At 36.6% G+C, this 19,299-nt stretch overlaps 1 protein-coding gene across 10 annotated transcripts in view; it reads left to right on the top strand.

The window, feature by feature from the left end:
• Positions 1-19,299, top strand: part of ARHGAP12 (Rho GTPase activating protein 12) — a 123,039-nt gene that overhangs the window by 8,923 nt on the left and 94,817 nt on the right. For 9 of the 10 annotated variants that reach the window (XM_045183059.3, XM_045183061.3, XM_045183058.3 and 6 more), the window contains exons 2-3: positions 11,812-11,846; positions 13,664-14,410. The exons of the other annotated variant lie outside the window; for it this stretch is intronic. In XM_045183059.3, coding sequence (XP_045038994.1) covers positions 13,733-14,410 — 678 coding nt within the window. In that variant the 5' untranslated portion in view covers positions 11,812-11,846; positions 13,664-13,732. The remainder of the gene's footprint in view (positions 1-11,811; positions 11,847-13,663; positions 14,411-19,299) is intronic. 10 annotated transcript variants of the gene reach the window in all.

The following is a 19,299-nucleotide window of genomic DNA, read 5'->3' as shown; positions in this document are numbered from 1 at the left end:
GGGTTTTGTTTTGGTTTGGTTTTTGGTTTTCTTTTTGTTTTTACCTCATAGGATTCTTCGTATCCTACATCATCATATTAAAACTCTTAGTTTGTGCAAGTGGCTCTCAAAGGGATTAAAACCTAGTTTAGTGCTTACTCATTTTTGGTCTGAAAGGGAGCTTGATCAGGGTTCTTTACTAAAGTACTGAGCTTGCGAAATTTTTTTGAATGCAATGGACTTCTCATTTTCTGGTCTGTTATATATTAACTGGGTCAGTATTTGCATCTCCATATATGAGATCATTTTTTACAATGATTTTAAAGGTTAACAACCACAGGTAATGGAAAACCCTAGTACCTCTTATATAATTGTAATTTGTGTTTTGGTGAGAAATATAGGCAGTGTGAAATTCTCTATAAATATGGTGTTTAAAAGTAAAGAACAAAAGAAATGTGAATTTATTTAAATTAAATGTAGGGCATTGTAACATATGTTCATCTGAATATCAAATATGCACAATGTCACTTTAAATTTGAGATAAAGTTAAGACAGCTGTCTAGCCCCGGCCAGGTGCTCAGTTGGTTGGAGCATCATCCATACACCAAAAGGTTTCGGGTTCGATTCCTGGTTGGGGCACATGTAGGAGGCAGATGACATGTTTTTCACTCTCACTGATATTTTTCTCTTGCACTCTCTTTCACTCCTCCCTCTCCCTTCCTCCTCTAAAATCAATAAATATGTCCTTGGGTAAGGATTTTTTAAAAAAGAAAGTTGCCTAATAATAAGCATTTAAGTCAAGTACTATATAGTTAAAATCCAGATCAGGGAAGGAGGAGGGTCAGTGTGGCACTGCAAGATGCTTCGGGCTCATCTTGTATATTTCTTACCCCAGTTCTAGAGTCAGCCATTTCACCAAAGAGCCTTGGTTCCTTTCTTTGGAGAATGGTATTAGAAACCAAATCTGGATGTTAGGTGTGCCTGTTGCTGCTAGGGTGTCCTTTTTACTGACAGCAAAGAAACACACGTACTAAGCAGTGTATAGACGTGTCTGTAATTTTCAAAATGTAATCACCTGTAGCTGTGGTGAACTAAAAATGAGTTCATTGAGTTCATACCAATGTCTCCAAGTCTAATCCATTGCCACATGGATCACTCTAGCCTTCTCAACTCTTGCTTTCACTCCAACATGGAGAAATCTGGCTCCTACCACCCGTATTCCATTTACTTAATTATTCAGTTCTAGTATACGTGTATAGCGGTTTCAGAATATATTATTTATGTTTTTATTATTGCAGCAAAGTACTTACGTGCAGTTCCTTTGCTTATATTTTTATAGACCCCACTTATATCCAAAATTAGGTCATCATCTCTCTTCCTCCCTTTCAGTGAGGTGGTTCTATGTATTTGTAATCCTGTTATCCCGTCATGTCATGCCTGCTTTCCCTCCTGGGATTCCCCTGACCTAACAGTTTTTTAAAAAATTCGTGTATATTGAATTTCACATCTTGTGTTGTAAAGATTAATGGGTTTGACAAGTGCTTCACCTGTGAAACAATCCCTCGTCTTCTCCCACTCCAAATAATCACTGTCTCTTTGGTTTTGACTTTTCCAGAATGCCTTATAATTGAAATCATTCAGTATGAGGGTTTTCAAACTGACTTCTTTCACTTTAGCAAAATATATGTAAGCTCTATTTGTGTCTGTTCTTAGCTTGATAGCTATTTCCTTTTATCACTGAATAATATTCCCTTATAAGAAATCTTCCAGTTTACCCTATTTCCTATTGTAGGACAACTTGCTTTCTGTTTTTAGCAGTTATAAATAAAGCTGCTGTTAACATTTGCTGTAGGACTTTTGTGGAAATACATTTTCAACTCATTTGGGTAAATACCTAGGAGTGTGATTGCTTAGATTGTATGGTAAGACCATGTTTGTTTAGCTTTGTACAAGACTGCTAAACTGTCTTCCAATGTGGCTGTACCATTTTGCGTTCCTACAAGCAATGAGTAAAGTTCCTGTTGCTCTACATCCTAACTAGCATTTGGTGTTGTCAGTTTATGGATTTTAGCCATTTTAATGGGTATGCAGTAGTATCTCATTTTAATTTTCAGTTCCTTAATGACATGATGTTGATGATTTTTTCATGTGCTTATTTCCCATGTTTTCTTTCATGATGTGTCTTCTCAGATCCTTTTTCCATGTAAAAATTTTGGTTCATTTTGTTGAGCTTTAAGATTTCTTTGTATGTTGTGGGTACAAGTCCTTCATCAAATGTCTTTTGCAAATATTTCCTCTTTATGCAGTTTGTGTTTTCATAAGATTTTCTTTCATTGATCATGCATTTGGTGGGTGTATCTAAAAATTTATTGCCTCTTCTGAGGAAAGATGGCAGCAGAGTAGGTGGAAGCTATACTACTGTCCTACTACTTTTGGAATTACAGAATATACTACTGTAATTCCAAACTGGAATTACAACTAAGTTACAGAGAAACCATCCTGAATAACCAACTGAACACTAGCTGGAGAAAAGCTTTATAACCAAGGACTTACAGAAGAAACCACATCAAGACCGGTAGGAAGTGTGGAGGCATGAGAGGGCTGGCTGGGCTCCCACAAGCAGCAGCTAAAGTTCCAGAGGGATTTTTCAGTGACCCAGAGGGTTCCCCCTGAGAAGAGTGGGGTCTAAACCCCAAGCTGGGCTTCACAGCCAGAGCATCAGAACCTGGAAAGAAACTCAAATAATATCTAGCTGTGTAAAACAGTGGGATTTCTGTCTTCCAGGGAGAGACACAGAGAGGGTCTTAAAGGGTCAACACACAAAATTTCATTTGCAGCCACTTACCCTGGGCTCCGGCAGAGGGAGGGCAGAGCAGAGTACAGCCACATGAGGGAAGTCTGGAGTTGGTGGCTCTGGGGAGAGAGCTGAAGGGTTAGTTGCCAGGATTCCTGTGCTCAGTATTTCCTTACATTGCAGAAGCCATCTTTCTCAGGCAGACCAGCCCTATGTGGCATCAGCCTGGGGGTAAGCAATAGCCCCACTTGCAGTAATCCCTCTCACTTCACCATGTGGAACTTAAGCAGGGCTGCTGAGGAGTACAGTTGGAGGCAGTTTCTTTGATAAAGCCTAACAGAGGCCTGCAGATGAAAGCAGATCTTTGGGAGCTTGGGGACTTTAGCTGACCCTTCTCTGGGCCCTGTGCTGGTAAAAGCTGGCTTTAGTGTGCAGCCTGGTTCTTTCTACACACACCCGGGCCCAGAAGAGGGAGTCATAACTGTGGATCACTGATAGCTTCAAACAGGTTGCCCAGGGCTAGTCACAGGCAGCACCAGAGTTCACAGATCTAATTAATACATAGTAACAAACACAAAGAGGCAGCCAAAATGGGAAGACAAAGAAATGGGACCCAAATGAAAGAACAAGAATAATCCAGAAGAAGAGCTAAATGGAATGGAGGCAAGCAATTCATCAGATAATAGAGTTAAAACTAATGATTATAAGAACTAGGGACAACATGGAAAAGACATAGATACCATAAAAAAGGACTGCAAGTAAAGAATACAGTATCTGAAGTTAAAAAATACAGTGGGAGGAATAAATAGTGGGTTAGATGAAGCAAAGGATCAAATCAGCGATGTGTAAGACAATGTAGAAAAAAACACCCAGGCAGAGCAGCAAAAAGAAAAAAGAACTTAAAAAAAAATGAGAGTTTAAGGGTCCTTTGGGACAACATGAAGCATGACAACATCCACATCATGGGGATACCAGAAGGAGAAGAGAATGAGCAGGGGATCAAGAACCTATTTGAAGGAATAATGACTGAAAACCTTTCTAACCTGAAGAAGGAAAAAGAGACATAAGTCCAGGAAACACAGCCCCAAACAAGATGGACTGAAAGAGGTCCCCACCAAGGCACATCATAATAAAAATGACAAAAAAGCTACCAGAGAAAAGCAGTTACCTACCAGTGAGCTCCCATTAGAATTATCATCTGATTTCTTAATAGGAACATTTCTGACCAGAAGGGATTGACATGAAATATTCAAGGTGATGAAAAGCAAGGACCTGCAACTAAGGCTACTTTACCCAGCAAGACTATAATTTAAAATTGAAGGAGGAAAAAGAGCTTCCTAGACAAGAAAAATCTAAAGGAGTTTGTTACCACCAAACCAGTATTGCTAAAAATGTTAAAGGGCTTGCTTTAAGAAGAAGAAAAAGAAAAAGGAAAAAGAAAATAAGTTAAAAGTAAAATGACAGTAAATACGTATCTATCAATAATCACTTTAAATGTAAATGGTTTAAGTGCTCCAATGAAAAGACACAGGATAGCTGAGTAGATAAGAAAATCAAGACTCATATATATGCTGTCTCTAAAAGACCCACCTCAAAACAGAAGATACACACATACTAAAAGTAAATGGATGGAAAACAGATATTTCACGCACATGGAAAGGGAAAAAATTGGGGGTAGATACTTAAATCTGGCAAAATAGACTATAAAACAGAGGCTATAGTAAGAAACAAAGGAGGACATTAAATAATGATAAAGGGAACAAACAAGAGGATATAACCCTAGTAAACAATTAATGCACCTAACAAAGGAGCACCTAAATATGTAAAGCAAATCTCGATGGACAGAAAAGGAGACATGGACAGAACTACGTTCAGAGTAAGGAAATGTTAACACCCTACTGACTTCAGTGGATAGATCTTCTAGGCAGACAGTCAACAAGAAGACATTGGCCTTAAGTGACAAACTAGGTCAGATGGATTTAATTGATATCTTCAGAGCATTTCACCCTAAAGTGCAGAATATATTACACATTCTTTACAAGTACAAATGGAATGTTTCTAGGTTAAACCACATGTTAGGACACAAACCAAGTCTCAGTAAATTTAAGAAGATTGAAATCATATTGAGCATCTTCTCTTATGACAATGCTATGAAACTAGAAATCAATCACAAGAAGAAATCAGTCACAAAGACATGGAAGCTAAATAACATGTTGTTAAACAATGAATGAGTCAACAACAAGATCAAGGAAGAAATAAAAAGATACCTTGAAACAAATGAAAATGAGAACATGACAACCCAAAATCTGTAGAACACAGCGAAACAATCCTAAGAGGAAAACTCATAGCATTATAGGCTTATCTCAAGAAACAAGAAAAAGCTCAAATAAACAGTCTAACTTTTTACTTAAAGGAACTTGAAAAAGAACAACAAACAAAACCTAAAGTGAGTACAAGGAAGGAAATATTAAAGATCACAGGAGAAATAAACTAAATGTAGTCTGAAAATTGATGCAAAACATCATTGAATCCAAGAGTGTTTTTTTTTTTTTTAAAGATAAAAAGATTGACAAACTTTTAACCCCTCATGGAAAAAAAAAGAGGGCCCAAATAAATAAAATCAGAAATGAAAGAGGAGAAATAACAGTTGCTACCAAAGAAATACAAAGGATTGTAAGAAAATATGATCAACTTCATGCCACCCAATTGGACAACCTGGACGAAACGGATAGATTCCTCAAAACATACAGTTTTCAAAACTAAATCAGGAAGAATCAGAGGATCTGAATAGACAGATTATATCTAGTGTAATTGAAGCAGTAATTAAAAACTCCCAACAAATAAAAGCCCTGGATCAGATGTCTTCACAGGTGAATTTTATCAAACATTCTGAGAACTAACACCTTACCTCAAACTATTCCAAAAACTTCAAGAGGAGGAAGACTCACAAACTCATTTTTTGAGACTCACAAACGCATTATCCTAATTCCAAAACCAGGTGAAGACATTACAGAGAAAGATTTATAAGCCAATATCCCTGATGAATATACATGCTAAAATTGTCAACAAAATATTAGCAAATTGAATACAGCAATACATCAAAAAGATCATATACCATGATCAAGTGGGATTTATTCCAGGGATGCAAGAGTAGTATAACATCTGCAAATCAATAAATGTGATTCACCATATAAACAAAATGAAGGGTAAAAGCCATATGATCATATCAATTGATGCATAAAAAGCATTTGATAAAGTGTAGCACCCATTTATGATAAAAACTCTCAGCAAAGTGGGAGTAGAGGAGGCATACCTAAATATAATGATGACTGTGTATAAAAATCCACTGCCAGCATCATACTCAACAGGCAAAAAGTATAAGTCTTCACCTTAAGATTGGGAAGAAGACAGGGATGTTCCCTTTCACCTCTCTTGTTCAACATAGTACTGGAGATCCTAGCCATAGAAGTGAGACAAAAAGAGATAAAAAGCATTCAGATCAGAAAGGAAGAAGTTAAACTGTCCTTATTTGCAGATGGCATGATGCTATACATAGAGAACCCTAAAGATTCAACCAAGAAACTACAGAACTGATAAATGAATTCCGTAAAGTAGAAGCATGCACAATTAATATCCAAAAATCAGTTGCATTTTTATATGCCAATAATGAACTATCAGGAAGGGACATTAAGAAAACAATCCTATTCACAATTGCTTCAAAAAGAATGAAATACCTAGGAATAAACCTAACCAAGGATGTAAAAGACTTGTACTCAGAAAATTATGTGACACTGAAGAAACAACTTGAAGAAGATACAAATAGTGGGAGCACATACATTGTTCATGGATAGGAAGAATTAGCATCATTAAAATGTCCATACTACCCAAAGCAGTCCAGAGATTCAGTGCAATTCCTATCAAGATATCACAGAACTAGATCCAAGTATTTCAAAAACCTACATGGAATCACAAAAGACAACAGTGATTTTGAAAAATAAGAACAAAGTTGGAGGAATCATGCTACCTAATTTCAAGCTATCCTGTAAGGCTATAGTAATCAAAACAGTATGGTACTAGCATAAAAACAGACACATAGATTAGTGGAACAGACTAGAGAGCCTAGAAATAAACCTATGCCTTTATAGTTAATTACTGTTTGACAGGGGAAGCAGGCACATACAGTGGACTAAAGATAGTTTATTCAATAAATGGTGTTGGGACAATTGGACAGTACATGCAGAAAATGAAAGTAGGTCACCTGCTTATGCCACACACAAGAATAAATTCAAAATGGATTAGACATAAATGGTAAACCCAACACCATAAACATTTTAGAAGAAAACATAGGCAGTAAAATCTCAGACATTGCTCATAGCAATACTTTCTCTGATTTTTCTCTTCAGATGCGGACGACAAAAGAAAAAAAAATGGGACATCAAACTAAAAAGTTCTTGCACAGCAAAGGAAACCATCAACAAACTAAAAAGACAATGCACTGAATGGGAGAATATATTTACAGATACATCTGATACGACGTTAATATCCAAAATTTATAAATAACTTACAAAAATAAACACTCAAAAAAACAGTCCAATTAAAAAGTGAGCAAAGGATCTGAATAGACACTTCTCCAAAGAGGATGTACAGATGGCCAGTAGACATGTGAAAAGATGCTCAACGTCTGTAATAGCAAATTAAAACCACAATGAGATGTCACCTCACCTTGATCAGAATGGCTATCATCAATAAATCATCAAACAACAAGTGTCAGCCAGGATGTGGAGAAAGGGGAACCGTTTTTGCATTGTTGGGAATGTAGATTGGTGCAGCCACTGTGGAAAACAGTATGGAGATAACCTCAAAAAAAAAAAAAATGGAACTGCCTTTTGACCCAGCAATTCCACCTCTGGGAGTTCATCTGAAGAAACCTGAAACACTAATTCGAAAGACTATAAGCACCCCTTTATTCATTGCAGTCTTACTTAAAATAGCCAGGATCTGGAAGCATTCCAAGTGTCCATCAGCAGATGATTGGATAAAACAACTATGATACATTTACACAATGGAATACTACTCAGCTATAAAAAAGAAAATTTTACCCTTTGAAACGGCATAAGTGTACTTGGAGAACATTATGTTAAGTGAAATAAGCCAGTCAGAGAAAGACAGATACCATGTGATTTCATGCATATGTGGAATCTAGTGAACAAACTGAACATGGAAAATAGAGACAGACTCGTAGGTAAGAGGGGTTGGTTAGCAGGTGGAAGGATTCAGCAATAAAGGAAAAGTATACTCATGGACATGATCAAGTGTGGTGATTATTGTGGGGAGGGGATGGGTGGAGGTGAAAGAGGGAGCATATAGGAGGGCTAAATGGTAATGGAAAAAATACAATTTAACCCCCCCCTAAAAATTCATTGCCAATTACAGTCATATTTTTTCCTTTTTAAATTAGAATGTTTTCTCCATTCTTGTAATAATCCAAGAAAAATTTGTATTCGCCCATTTCTCACTAAGAAAGACTTCATGGCACAAATCTTTCTAAAACACCTCATGGAAATGTGTTTTTTTATTGTAATATGCTTATTTCCCTAAATATCTTTGGCTGTTTCCTCATTTTTGTTTTAGATTTACATATTGGTTTTGAGTTTTCTTTACCAGTTTATAGCTGATTGTGTTCTCTGTGCTTTCCAGTTACCCAGTTATTTCCTGTCTGCTTTCTTCTCTTCCAGTTTTGCTATTTCATGTGGCCAGAGTATAGTATTAATCACTTTATTTTTCTTTACTTTGTTAGGTCCAAATATATGCCTTATATATCTTTCTAATTTAGAAAACAGATCATGCATTAAGAAAAAACTCTTAAGTGCTCCCTAATGACTGTGATGTCTTGTTAGGTGTACAATTTACAGAATTGTTTGGCTGAGTAATTTCTTTTATTGGAATTGTTCTTAATATTTTTGTCGTGCTCATTAACTGATTTCTTTAGCAGAGGGCTGTTTAGGGGTTAATTTTAAACAAGTACTCTTAAAACTCCTTGTAGGACAGTGCTTAAATTGTGTTATTAAGTTGGTTAACATTTGCATGAGGGCTGTATTAACATTTTGTTGTTCATGGTATTAGAAGTGCTAAGTAGGTTGTACATATATATTGGACTTAATTTTAAACTTACTAATTATGGATACACTTACTATATTTCTGTTAAGATTTTGTTTACTTTTTTGATACACTTAGTAAGGATACTATACTTAGAGATGTAGTTGATTAAAGCAGATGTCCTAGGAGAGGAAGATAACATTTAAAGAGCTGTATAATTTGTGGTAGGAAAGAAAATGAAAAAAATTGGGAGATGGAAAGGAGGAGGCTATTAGATTTTATTTTTATTTTATTTATTTATTTATTTATTTATTTATTTATTATTTTTATTCAGTTAACAATTGTCTGCATTTTCTCCCCATCCCTCCACCCCACCCCAGCCAGTCCCACCTCCCTCCCCCACCTCTACCCTCCCCCTCGATTTTGTCCTCGTGTCCTTTATAGTAGCTCCTATAGACCCCTCTCCCCCTCATCCCCTCCCCACTCCCCTCTGGCTATTGTTACATTGTTCTTAATTTCAATGTTTCTGGTTATATTGTTTGCTTTTTTCTTTTGTTGATTATGTTTCAGTTAAAGGTGAGATCATATGGTATTTATCCCTCACCACCTGGCTTATTTCACTTAGCATAATGCTCTCCAGTTCCATCCATGCCATTGCAAAGGGTATAAGCTCCTTCTTTCTCTCTGCTGCGTAGAATTCCATTGTATAAATGTACCGTAGTTTCTGGATTTTAAAATAGCATGATTGAAAGTTCTGAATTTGATTTGGAGGAAGAGGAGTTAAAGATGTAAGCAGTTGTATGCTTATATATCTGTTCTTGTTGAAACATGAGGAAGAAGACTGGTAAGATGTATGAAAAGCCTACATGGATATTTTTAAAGCTGCAAAGAAAAGCAGTTGGTTGGTACTGGGCGTTAGATATGCAAAAACTTAGAATGTATTGGTGGTTAGGTACTTTGTAGTGTCTGTGTGTGTGATAAATGTGGATGCGGGAGTGTGGCGATGAGTACAGGATGTATTTCAATTAGTAGTTGAACGAATAACATTCTGACCAAAATACTTGAGAGGATACCTGGATGAAGAGTGCTCAACCTAATACCTACCTAATCTAAACAGAAGAACCCACAAGTTTGGGGAAGAGAGGAAGAAACAATCCAAAATTAAAACTATTAACATTTGTTTTAATACAGCTTATATTTTAAGTTAAAATAGGCAGCATAAATTATTCACACATTTGCAGGTAATTTTCACTTAAATCTAAGTTTTTAGAGCTACTCCATAATTATTTTAATTTTCTTTGACTCCATAGTGTATAATAAAGCTTTTATTTTCATTTATCTTTTACCTAACTTTTCCTAGACCTTGGATTGTAATACACAGTTCCTGCTATGTGATTTTGTAGTAGTTTATAATTTTATTAGTCTCTCTTAGGAGCTTCCCAATTTCACTTGCCATCCTCCACCCCACCCCAATTCCTGTTCTCTAACTACATTGTGCCCACTTTTGTGTACCATCTGCCTTGATATCTAAATACCTTTTTTTGTATAGATGTCTTTTGACTACTTCTCTGTCATCCCAGTTGTCATTGCCTTTAAAACTTTAGATAGAATGTTTCATGTGGAATGTGGTTAAACTGACGACTTTATCTTTTTTTCGCTAATGCCTCCTTCATACTTAACTACTGGTCACTGGGGAAGATGTATTCATAAATCCTGGCAGTGAAAGAGATGGAACACGGACTGGTCTTTAAGCCTTTGTTGCTCCCCACCCCACAGCCCTTCTCTGACTAGCATAAAATCACACAATTTAACTTACTATTCTTCATATTTTTCTTTTGTCTATTCCTGTGGATAAGTGACCATAGTATGTCTGAGCTACTGTAACCTTCTGCAGATTCCCTTACTTGTTTCACTATCTTCAAAGGTATTTCTTAAGTTATATTATTTCCTGAAAAGAAAGAAAAAAATCACTGAGGAGAAGTATTTCAGTGTGGAATGTTGAAAAGTTATAGCGAAAAACTTATGTTTTAAAGCACATAGTGACTAATGTCCTGGCAATGCATGAAGGTAAAGGCTGGACATTCAGGAGGTTTCAGCCTTTCCTGTGATGGAAAAGACCGTGTAGATTTGCCAGGACTGGGGTCAGGAAGTTAGAGACAGGAAGTGGATTTTGATATTGTAAGTTTTAGGTATCTATTAAAATATCACATGGACTTCTTTCTTGTGTATCTATAGTCACTTTTAATCTAGAAGAATCTTCTTGTCCTTTTCATTTTTTATGCGTTCAGGTCTGTTGTCTAATAGAATGTCTCACATTCTGGATTTGTTTGCATCCTAATAATTAGCTAAGGTTAAACTTTTTTTTTTTTGACAAGAGTACAACATAGGTGACATTGTAACATCTTAGTACATCCCATCAGGAGGCATGTATCATCAGGTTGTCTGTCATACTGTTGGTGATGCTGAGTTTGACCCCTTAGTTAAGCTCATGACTGAACAGATCTTTCCATTGTAAAGGTGTATTTCCCCACTTACACTTAGTAAGTGATTTGTGGGGAATTGTATTAGGGCTCCCAACAGCTTTTAACATTTGTTTTCATTCTCTTTACCCACTCAATACCATAAACCTGAAAAACAGTTCTGTCATTTTAACAACTTTACAAAAGTTGTTTCTCATGTTACTAGAAGTTTAAAAGACTATTCTGTCATAATATAAATAAGGGGAAGAAATGAAATTGAGACAATGTGGAAATGAAGTAGGAGAGGCTGTGGTAAAGCATGCCTATGTTTGGAGGGTGGTGCTAACACAGTGTGATACACAAAACTGTACTGTGTTCCTTAGAGCAACAAAGTTATGCTTCTAAAATGTGAGCAACATTGTATTCATAACTTTCTTGAAGCAATTCTGGCCAGAGTTAATGAACTTTTTTTCTTTTAAATAGGTTTAAATGTAATACTGGATATTTATTTCTCTAAGGTAAGTTTTATTTCTATTTTTAAAAATATTATATTAAATTTATTATTCAAGTAGTTTGTCTAGAAAGTAAATTTCTGTTACTGAAGTTGTATCACTGATTGATTTATCATTGGGCTTATGGGTTTATCTGTTAAAAAGAGTGGTCCTTAGGGGACTGATTGTTAGTTACTGCACATATGGCATACAGTAATAGCATGCCCAGTACTTGGGTGCTGATAAACACTTTTGGTATATTGACTATTCAGAATTGCTTAGGTTTGCCTTAGGATCCTTGAGCATTGTGTTAAGTGTTTAAGTTTCCTAGGGCTGCTGTAACAGAGTGCCACAAATTTGGTGGCTTAAAACAACAGAAACATTCTCTCTCAGTTCTGGAGGATAGCTGTCCAGAACAAAGGTGTCAGTTGGTCTGTGCTCCCTCTGAAGGCTCTCCGGGAAGATCCTTCCTTGCCTCTTCCTAGGTTCTGGTTGTGCCAGCATCCTTGGCATTTGGGCTTATAGCTGAATCACTCCAGTTTCTGCCTCTGTTCTTGGGCTTCTTTCCTGTGTCTCCTCTCCTTAAAACAATGCCAGTCATTGGATTTTGGGGCTTGCCCTAAGCAATATAACTTCATCTTAAATGACACCTACACAGATGCTTTTTCCAATAAAGTCTTTGCAGGTCCTTAGGACTTCACCATACCTTTTTGGGGGAACACACTTCATCTCACAGTAGTTGGGGCTTGACATGAGTTGTAGTAGTGTCGAGATGCTATGATCATTTTGAAACTTGAATGCTGTATTCTATGAGGTACAGAATACTTTGGAATTGGTATAGAAGTTAAAGTGAAAACTAGATGTCTTAAGCCAGTTTAGGACTATTTAATAGACTTTGCATGTGGGGGTGTATAGATGTACATTTTTTAAAAAGATTTTATTTATTTATTTTAGAGAGGGGAAGAAAGGGAAAAAGAGAGGGAGAGAGAAACATCAATGTGTGGTTGCCTCTCATATGCCCCCCCACTGGGGACCCAGCCTGCAACCCAGGCATGTGCCCTGACTGGGAATCAAACTACTGGCAACCCTGGTTCACAGGCCACTGAGCCACACCAGCTAGGGCAAGATGTGGATTTTTAACATTTACAAATATAAACACTGGTTATGTATTGGCATTTGTGGGATTCAACCTAACAAGAATCATGACCCTCCTGAGGTAGACAGAATAGGGAAACAAAGTAAACTCTTTATCAGTGTATTTTTCCTAACAATAACAATGCTGTATTTTTTATATTAGGAAATGAAATGTATAAATTGGATAATTTCTTTTAAAGCTCACTAATGCTCTTGATCATTTTTAAAAATCAAAAGAGTACAGGGTCATTGAAATTCAGCTCTGACTTCGGATGTGATCTTAGGTAAGGCATGCAGGGAATTCAGGTCAGTGTCTGGCCCGTGGGAAGTACTTAATCCACATTAGCTGTTATTTTTAGTGAGCCTTTCTAAGAACGTGAAGAGGTTTGAGGTAGTCATGAAAAGAAGGACAGTTCTTCTCGCCTCTTATTTTTGATACCCTTGTGTCTGGTTGGTTCGTGTATTTACTATTACAGTCATTGGTTTGCTAATGTACATAAATGACTAAAAAATGTAGATTACAGTATTATGGGTTTTTTAATGTGAGACAATAGAAAAACATTAGACACCTATTTATTTTCTGAGTTTGAGATTTGAAGGTAATGTTCTTTAAATGGCTTGTATTATGTGATGCTTGTAAGTAAATATTAAAAATCCAGATTGTGTTTAACTTTCTTTTTCATTCTGTTCTTCCATGTAAATAAAAACAGCTATATTAATCCAACAAGCCATAATGTGGCATACCATCCTTTTTGAGAGGTGAATAGTATTGAATAAAAATGGCTGACAGAAGTGGCAAGATCGTTCCAGGACAAGTATATATCGAAGTGGAATATGATTACGAATATGAAGCAAAGGACAGAAAAATTGTGATAAAACAAGGGGAACGATACATTTTGGTAAAAAAGACCAATGATGACTGGTGGCAAGTCAAACCAGATGAGAACTCCAAAACGTTTTATGTGCCAGCCCAGTATGTTAAGGAAGTCACCCGCAAAGCTCTGATGCCACCTGTTAAACCGGCAGTTGGACTGCCAAATAATTCTATGAAAATGACACAGAGTCTGCATCTTCAGAGATCAACAGAAAATGTGAACAAATTGCCTGAGCTTTCAAGTTTTGGAAAGCCATCGTCATCTGTTCATGGAACAAGTCTTATTCGTGATGCCAATCAGAATTTTGGACCCAATTACAATCCAAATCAAACTGTCAACTTAAGCCTGGACCTCACCCACAATAATGGGAAGTTTAGCACTGACTCACATTCTCCTAAAGTTTCTGGCCAGAACACGACACGCTTATTTGGTCACTTTCCCGGTCCAGAGTTCTTGGACATAGAGAAAACTAGCTTCTCCCAGGAACAGTCTTGCGATTCAGCAGGAGAAGGCTCAGAAAGGGTACATCAGGATTCTGAGTCTGGTGATGAACTCAGCAGCAGCTCCACGGAACAGATAAGGGTAAGATTCACTGTAGAACGAAACACTTGCAGCTTAATAAAAATATTAATTACAGGTTTTATTTTACTTAAAAAGTTTTTTGTAAGAGTTAGGAATCATTTGTTTTGCCTTATGTTTTCGGGTTACATGGGTTCTCTCCTGAGTTAAATAGAGAATGTGTGAAATAACTTGTGGAGTTCACTTAATGGTTTAGAAAGTAAGTGTGAGAAAAAATTTTCCTCAGTTGATTATGCATGATGTAGAAAGGACTGACTTAATTTACCCAGTGCTATTTATTTTATTAGAAAAAGTTTGTTTTCCAGCAGTACTCATTTTGACTTGTTTCCAATAAGTCTCCAGGTAACAGTGGATATATGGGGTAAGATGTCACTGGACTATTAACCACTAACTTGTGTTCTTTGAAACTTACTTGTTAACCTTGAGTAGTAGTAAGAAAAAATACAGAGCTCACAGACCTTTACTTCCATTCACGTACTTTTGTGTCTGAAGTTTCTTCAGTATGTATGCTTACTTGAATTGCAGGGAAAACATTTTGTGTGTGCTTTGGTTTTCCTAATTTTTCATTATCTGACTTTGAGATTAGTTTATGCTAGTTTATCGGTCAGGTGAAGTGAAGTAATTTGAAAAGCACATGCATGAAACGGAAACTTAAATGTATTTGGCAAAGTCCAATTTTAAAGGAACTTTAAAAATGATACATTTACGTCTTAAAACTCTTGTAAAATTTAATCATCAAGTTAAGTCATTGAATAATTGTATGACTGTTGTTAGGTGTGGTCTGATTATAATGGAAGTGGTATGTTATTTTTCTAGATTTTAATTTTTCTTGTGACATTTTGAATGGAAATAGGAAAAAGGGAATGTTCTCTAGAAAAACTCCAGATGTTTGAGATCAAGACAGTTACGTAAAGAATCCTAGTCAGTTTATCATGATGTTATTATCATCATGTCATAGAGTATACAGTGTTACTTGGTGCTGTTTTTATACATGACTCCTTTTTGAGCTAGTGGATTTGGGAAAGATATGCTTTTTCTCTTTCATCTCGCCATCACCACTGTTTGACACTTCAGATTACTTTTTTTATTTAGGTACCCTGGCCGGCTGGTGTTCTGTTCATTATGGCCATATTGAATTTATGGCATGCAGGTTCATAGCTCTTAGCCTCTCTTGGGATCTTGACACTGTTTTGAAATTCTATTCGATTTCTGTAGCCATTCCTTTTTCTTACTCTTCATGGCAACTATTCAAACCTTTTCCATTACCTTCAGTTCTCTGATTCACCTGCTTTTCCCTGCTGTCTTATCAGGTAACCTTTCCTTCTATTTCACAGCAAAAATAAAAGCCATGGGATAGAACCTCCTTCAGCTTTGAGGAGGTTACTAGTACCAATAAATGGGTTTTGATTTGAATCTGGAGTTCATAAAGGTTCACTTTATGGTTTTCATAATGCCATCACTTAACCATCTGTGTGATAATTGGGGGAAATTAGTTAACTTCTGTGTGTTTCAGTTTTCTTATCTTAAATTGCAGATCGGGTGGTTGAGGATTAAGTGGGTTACTAGATCTAATATGCTTAGGACTATACCTGGCACATTAGTACCTTAGGTACCTATCGCTGCTTAATAAATTACTCCCAAATTTAGTGGCTTGTTGTAGTAAACATTGATTATCTCACTGTTTCAGTGGGTCTGTAATTCAGAAGTAGCTTAGTCGGGTAGTTTTGAAGACTTAGGGTCTCATGAATTTGCAGTCTTATGAAGGCTTGGCTGGGGATGCTTTTAAAACGGCTCATTCACATGGTGGTAGTTTGGCCTCTTCACGTATGCTTGAATGTTGTGACTAGGTTTCCCCTTGAAGAAGCAAAGCATGAGAGAACGAGGTAGAAGCTGCATTGTCTTTTTTGCCTGAGTCTTGGAGTTCACACATAGTCATATCTTACTGAGTATACAGTTCACCCTTATTCTCTGTGGGAGGAGAGTACACTGGGTACCAGCATCAGGATATGAGGACATTGAGGCCAGCTTGGAGGTTGGCTAGCACAGTAAGCAATCATTAGTTATAGATGTCATTATTGTTGTTGTTGTTTCTGTCATTATTGCCACCTTCTGATCTGTAAGTGCACCTGTGTCAGCGATCATCTTTACCCGCAGTGCGATGTAAGCATTGTCTCACCTATCAGAGGGCAGTCTATTTGTATCTGCTTTTCGCTTTCTTCCATAAACCTTTCACTGAAGATTATATAGCATTGTGCTCATATGGCTTTAGAGTCATTATTTACCAAGTTTTTCCCATCAGCACTTAAGTTTCCTCATGTTTTTCCCATTTTAGTAAAGCTCTTTAGTGTACCTTTCCCACTGAGTATCACTTATTATCTTTTCCCTTTACTGGCACCTTATGCAAAGAGTTGTATAGGTTTGCTTCTCTGCATTTGCTCATTTCCCACTCATTCCTTAACTTATTGTAGTATGTCTTGTGACTCCACCGTGCCACCTGAGTGGCTTGCAAAACTATGATGTCACAGTCAGGACATTGACCTTGGTACAGTAGAGATACTGAGCATTTCCAACACCACAAGTATCCTTCGTGGTTCCCTCCCACCCCCACTCCTCTTTAACCCCTGCTCACCACTAATATACTCTCCATTTAAAAATTTTTGTTATTTCAAGAATGTTATATAAATGCTATATAACCTTTTGGGATTGGCCTTTTCATTCAGCATCATTCTCTGGGGACTGATCCAGGTGGTTGTGTGTATCAGTGTTCTTTTTGTTGGTGACTAACTGAATTCTGTGGTGTGGATGTACCATACTTCGACCATTCACCCATTAAGGAACATCTGGGTTTCCAGTTTTTGGCTGTTACAAACAAAGCTGCTATAATAAACACTTCTGCACAAGGTTTTGTGTGAACATAACTTCTTATTTCTCTGGCATAAATGCTCACGAGTGTAATTGCCATTTGGTAGTTGCACATTTATTTCTTGAAGACACAGGCAAACTTTCCAAATGGTCTTTGGAAAGAAGTCATTATATATGGTCCATATTAAGAAATAGATGTTATACCATACCCCACTGAAGGTGTAGTTTCTACATGGATCACTTGGAATTATTTTGTATGGAAGATTTTTATATTTTACTTCATTTGTTTATCCAGTCATTTATTTATGTCTGTATGAACTCATAGGTCTTTTTTTATACTTTGGATTATAATCCAGTATTACTATATTTTGCTGCTCAAGTGTTTCAGCTTTGGCAATGGAGAACTTGTATTGTCAGTTTGAGCACTGCCCTCCTTTCTGGCTCTACGAGGTACTCCATCCATGTACATGTTGCATATTTTATGCCCCAGTCTAGAACCAGCCATTTCTCCAAGGACTCCTGTTTCTCTTAATTGGAGAATGGTATTAGAAACCATGATCTGTGCTAGTGTGCTCATTGCTACTTCAATGTCATTGCTTCAAAGCCTTCTCAGGTGATAAAGCAGGAAAATACACATTGGTATGCTAACCTGTGTATATATCCATATCTAAAAGTATTTCCATGTGTAACCATCTGCATCTCTGTTAAACAGGTTCATATTGATGTCTTCAATTCTAATCTATAACTACATAGATCATTGCTTGTTTATGAACTGTCACCCCAAAATTGAAAAATGTACCTACTTCCATCCACTGTCATCTGCATAATTGTTCAGTTTAAGTATACACGTATAGGAATATTAGAGGTGTTAACTTATGCCCTTGTGGAGTACAACTTTATTAGCTAGAAAAGTTGATATTTCATGTGCGATGTTTTGGGGTTTTTTTACACACTGCACTTATTTTCAGGGTTTACTTGATTAGTACCTTTTATCCCTACCCGATTAATGAGATTGTTTTGTACATTTGTAATAAAGTTAGGCTTCCCCCCCCCCTCATATTCTGCATTCTTTTCTGGGATTCTCTATCCCACATCGAATTTCTACATTAAAAAACATTGCATACATTGAGGTTTGTTGTTTGTGCTGTAAAGTTCAGTGGATTTTGACACATGCACAGTATTGTGTTTGCACAATTACAGTATCGTACAGAATGGTTTCACTGCCCTAATCCCCTGAGCTCCACCTGTTCACCCTTCCTCCGCTTCTGGAGACTCCAGTCCTCTGCAGCTGCTCATCCTCATGTGTAGTTTTGCCTTTTCCAGAATGTCTTTTAATTGGAATCATATAGTAGGTGTACTTTTTAGATTGGCTTCTTTCACTTAGCAATTATGTGTTTAAGATGTATCCATGCCTTTTCATGTTTGATAACATTTCTTTTATTGATGAGTAACCCATTGTAGTGATGTACAGTTAATTTATTCATTCATCTATTGAGACACATCTTGGTTGCTTTGAGTTTTTGGCTATTATGAATAAAATTGCTGTAAGTATTTGCATGCAGACTTTTGTGTAGACATAAACTTCAGATCATTTGGGTAAATACCTAAAATCACTTGGGTAATATCTTCGGTAAACATCGAAGGTGGCTCAATAGTATGGAAAGGCTATTGTTTACCTTTGTAACAAACTGCCAAACTGTCTTTCAAAGAGGCTGTACCATTTTGCAGTCCCATCAACAGTGAATGAGAATTTCTCTTTTCCACTTTCTCACCTTCATTTGGTACTGTCAATTTTTTGGATTTTTAGCCATTCAAATAATATGTAGTACCTTGTTTTAATTTGCATTCCTGAATAAAAGTTCATACTGAGCACCTTTTCATATGCTTATTTTGTATATTTGTTTCTGCTTTGATGAGGTGTCTAGATCTTTTGCTCACTTTTAAATTGTTTTAATTGTTGAGTTTTAAAAGTTCCTTGTGTGTTTAGATACATATTCTTTATTAGATATATATTTTATAAATACTTTATA

Source organism: Desmodus rotundus, chromosome 4, assembly GCF_022682495.2.
Source record: "Desmodus rotundus isolate HL8 chromosome 4, HLdesRot8A.1, whole genome shotgun sequence".
Lineage (NCBI taxonomy): Eukaryota > Metazoa > Chordata > Mammalia > Chiroptera > Phyllostomidae > Desmodus > Desmodus rotundus.
The sequence above is the reverse complement of the archived record's forward strand: the minus strand, read 5'-3'. Positions and strand labels throughout refer to the sequence as shown.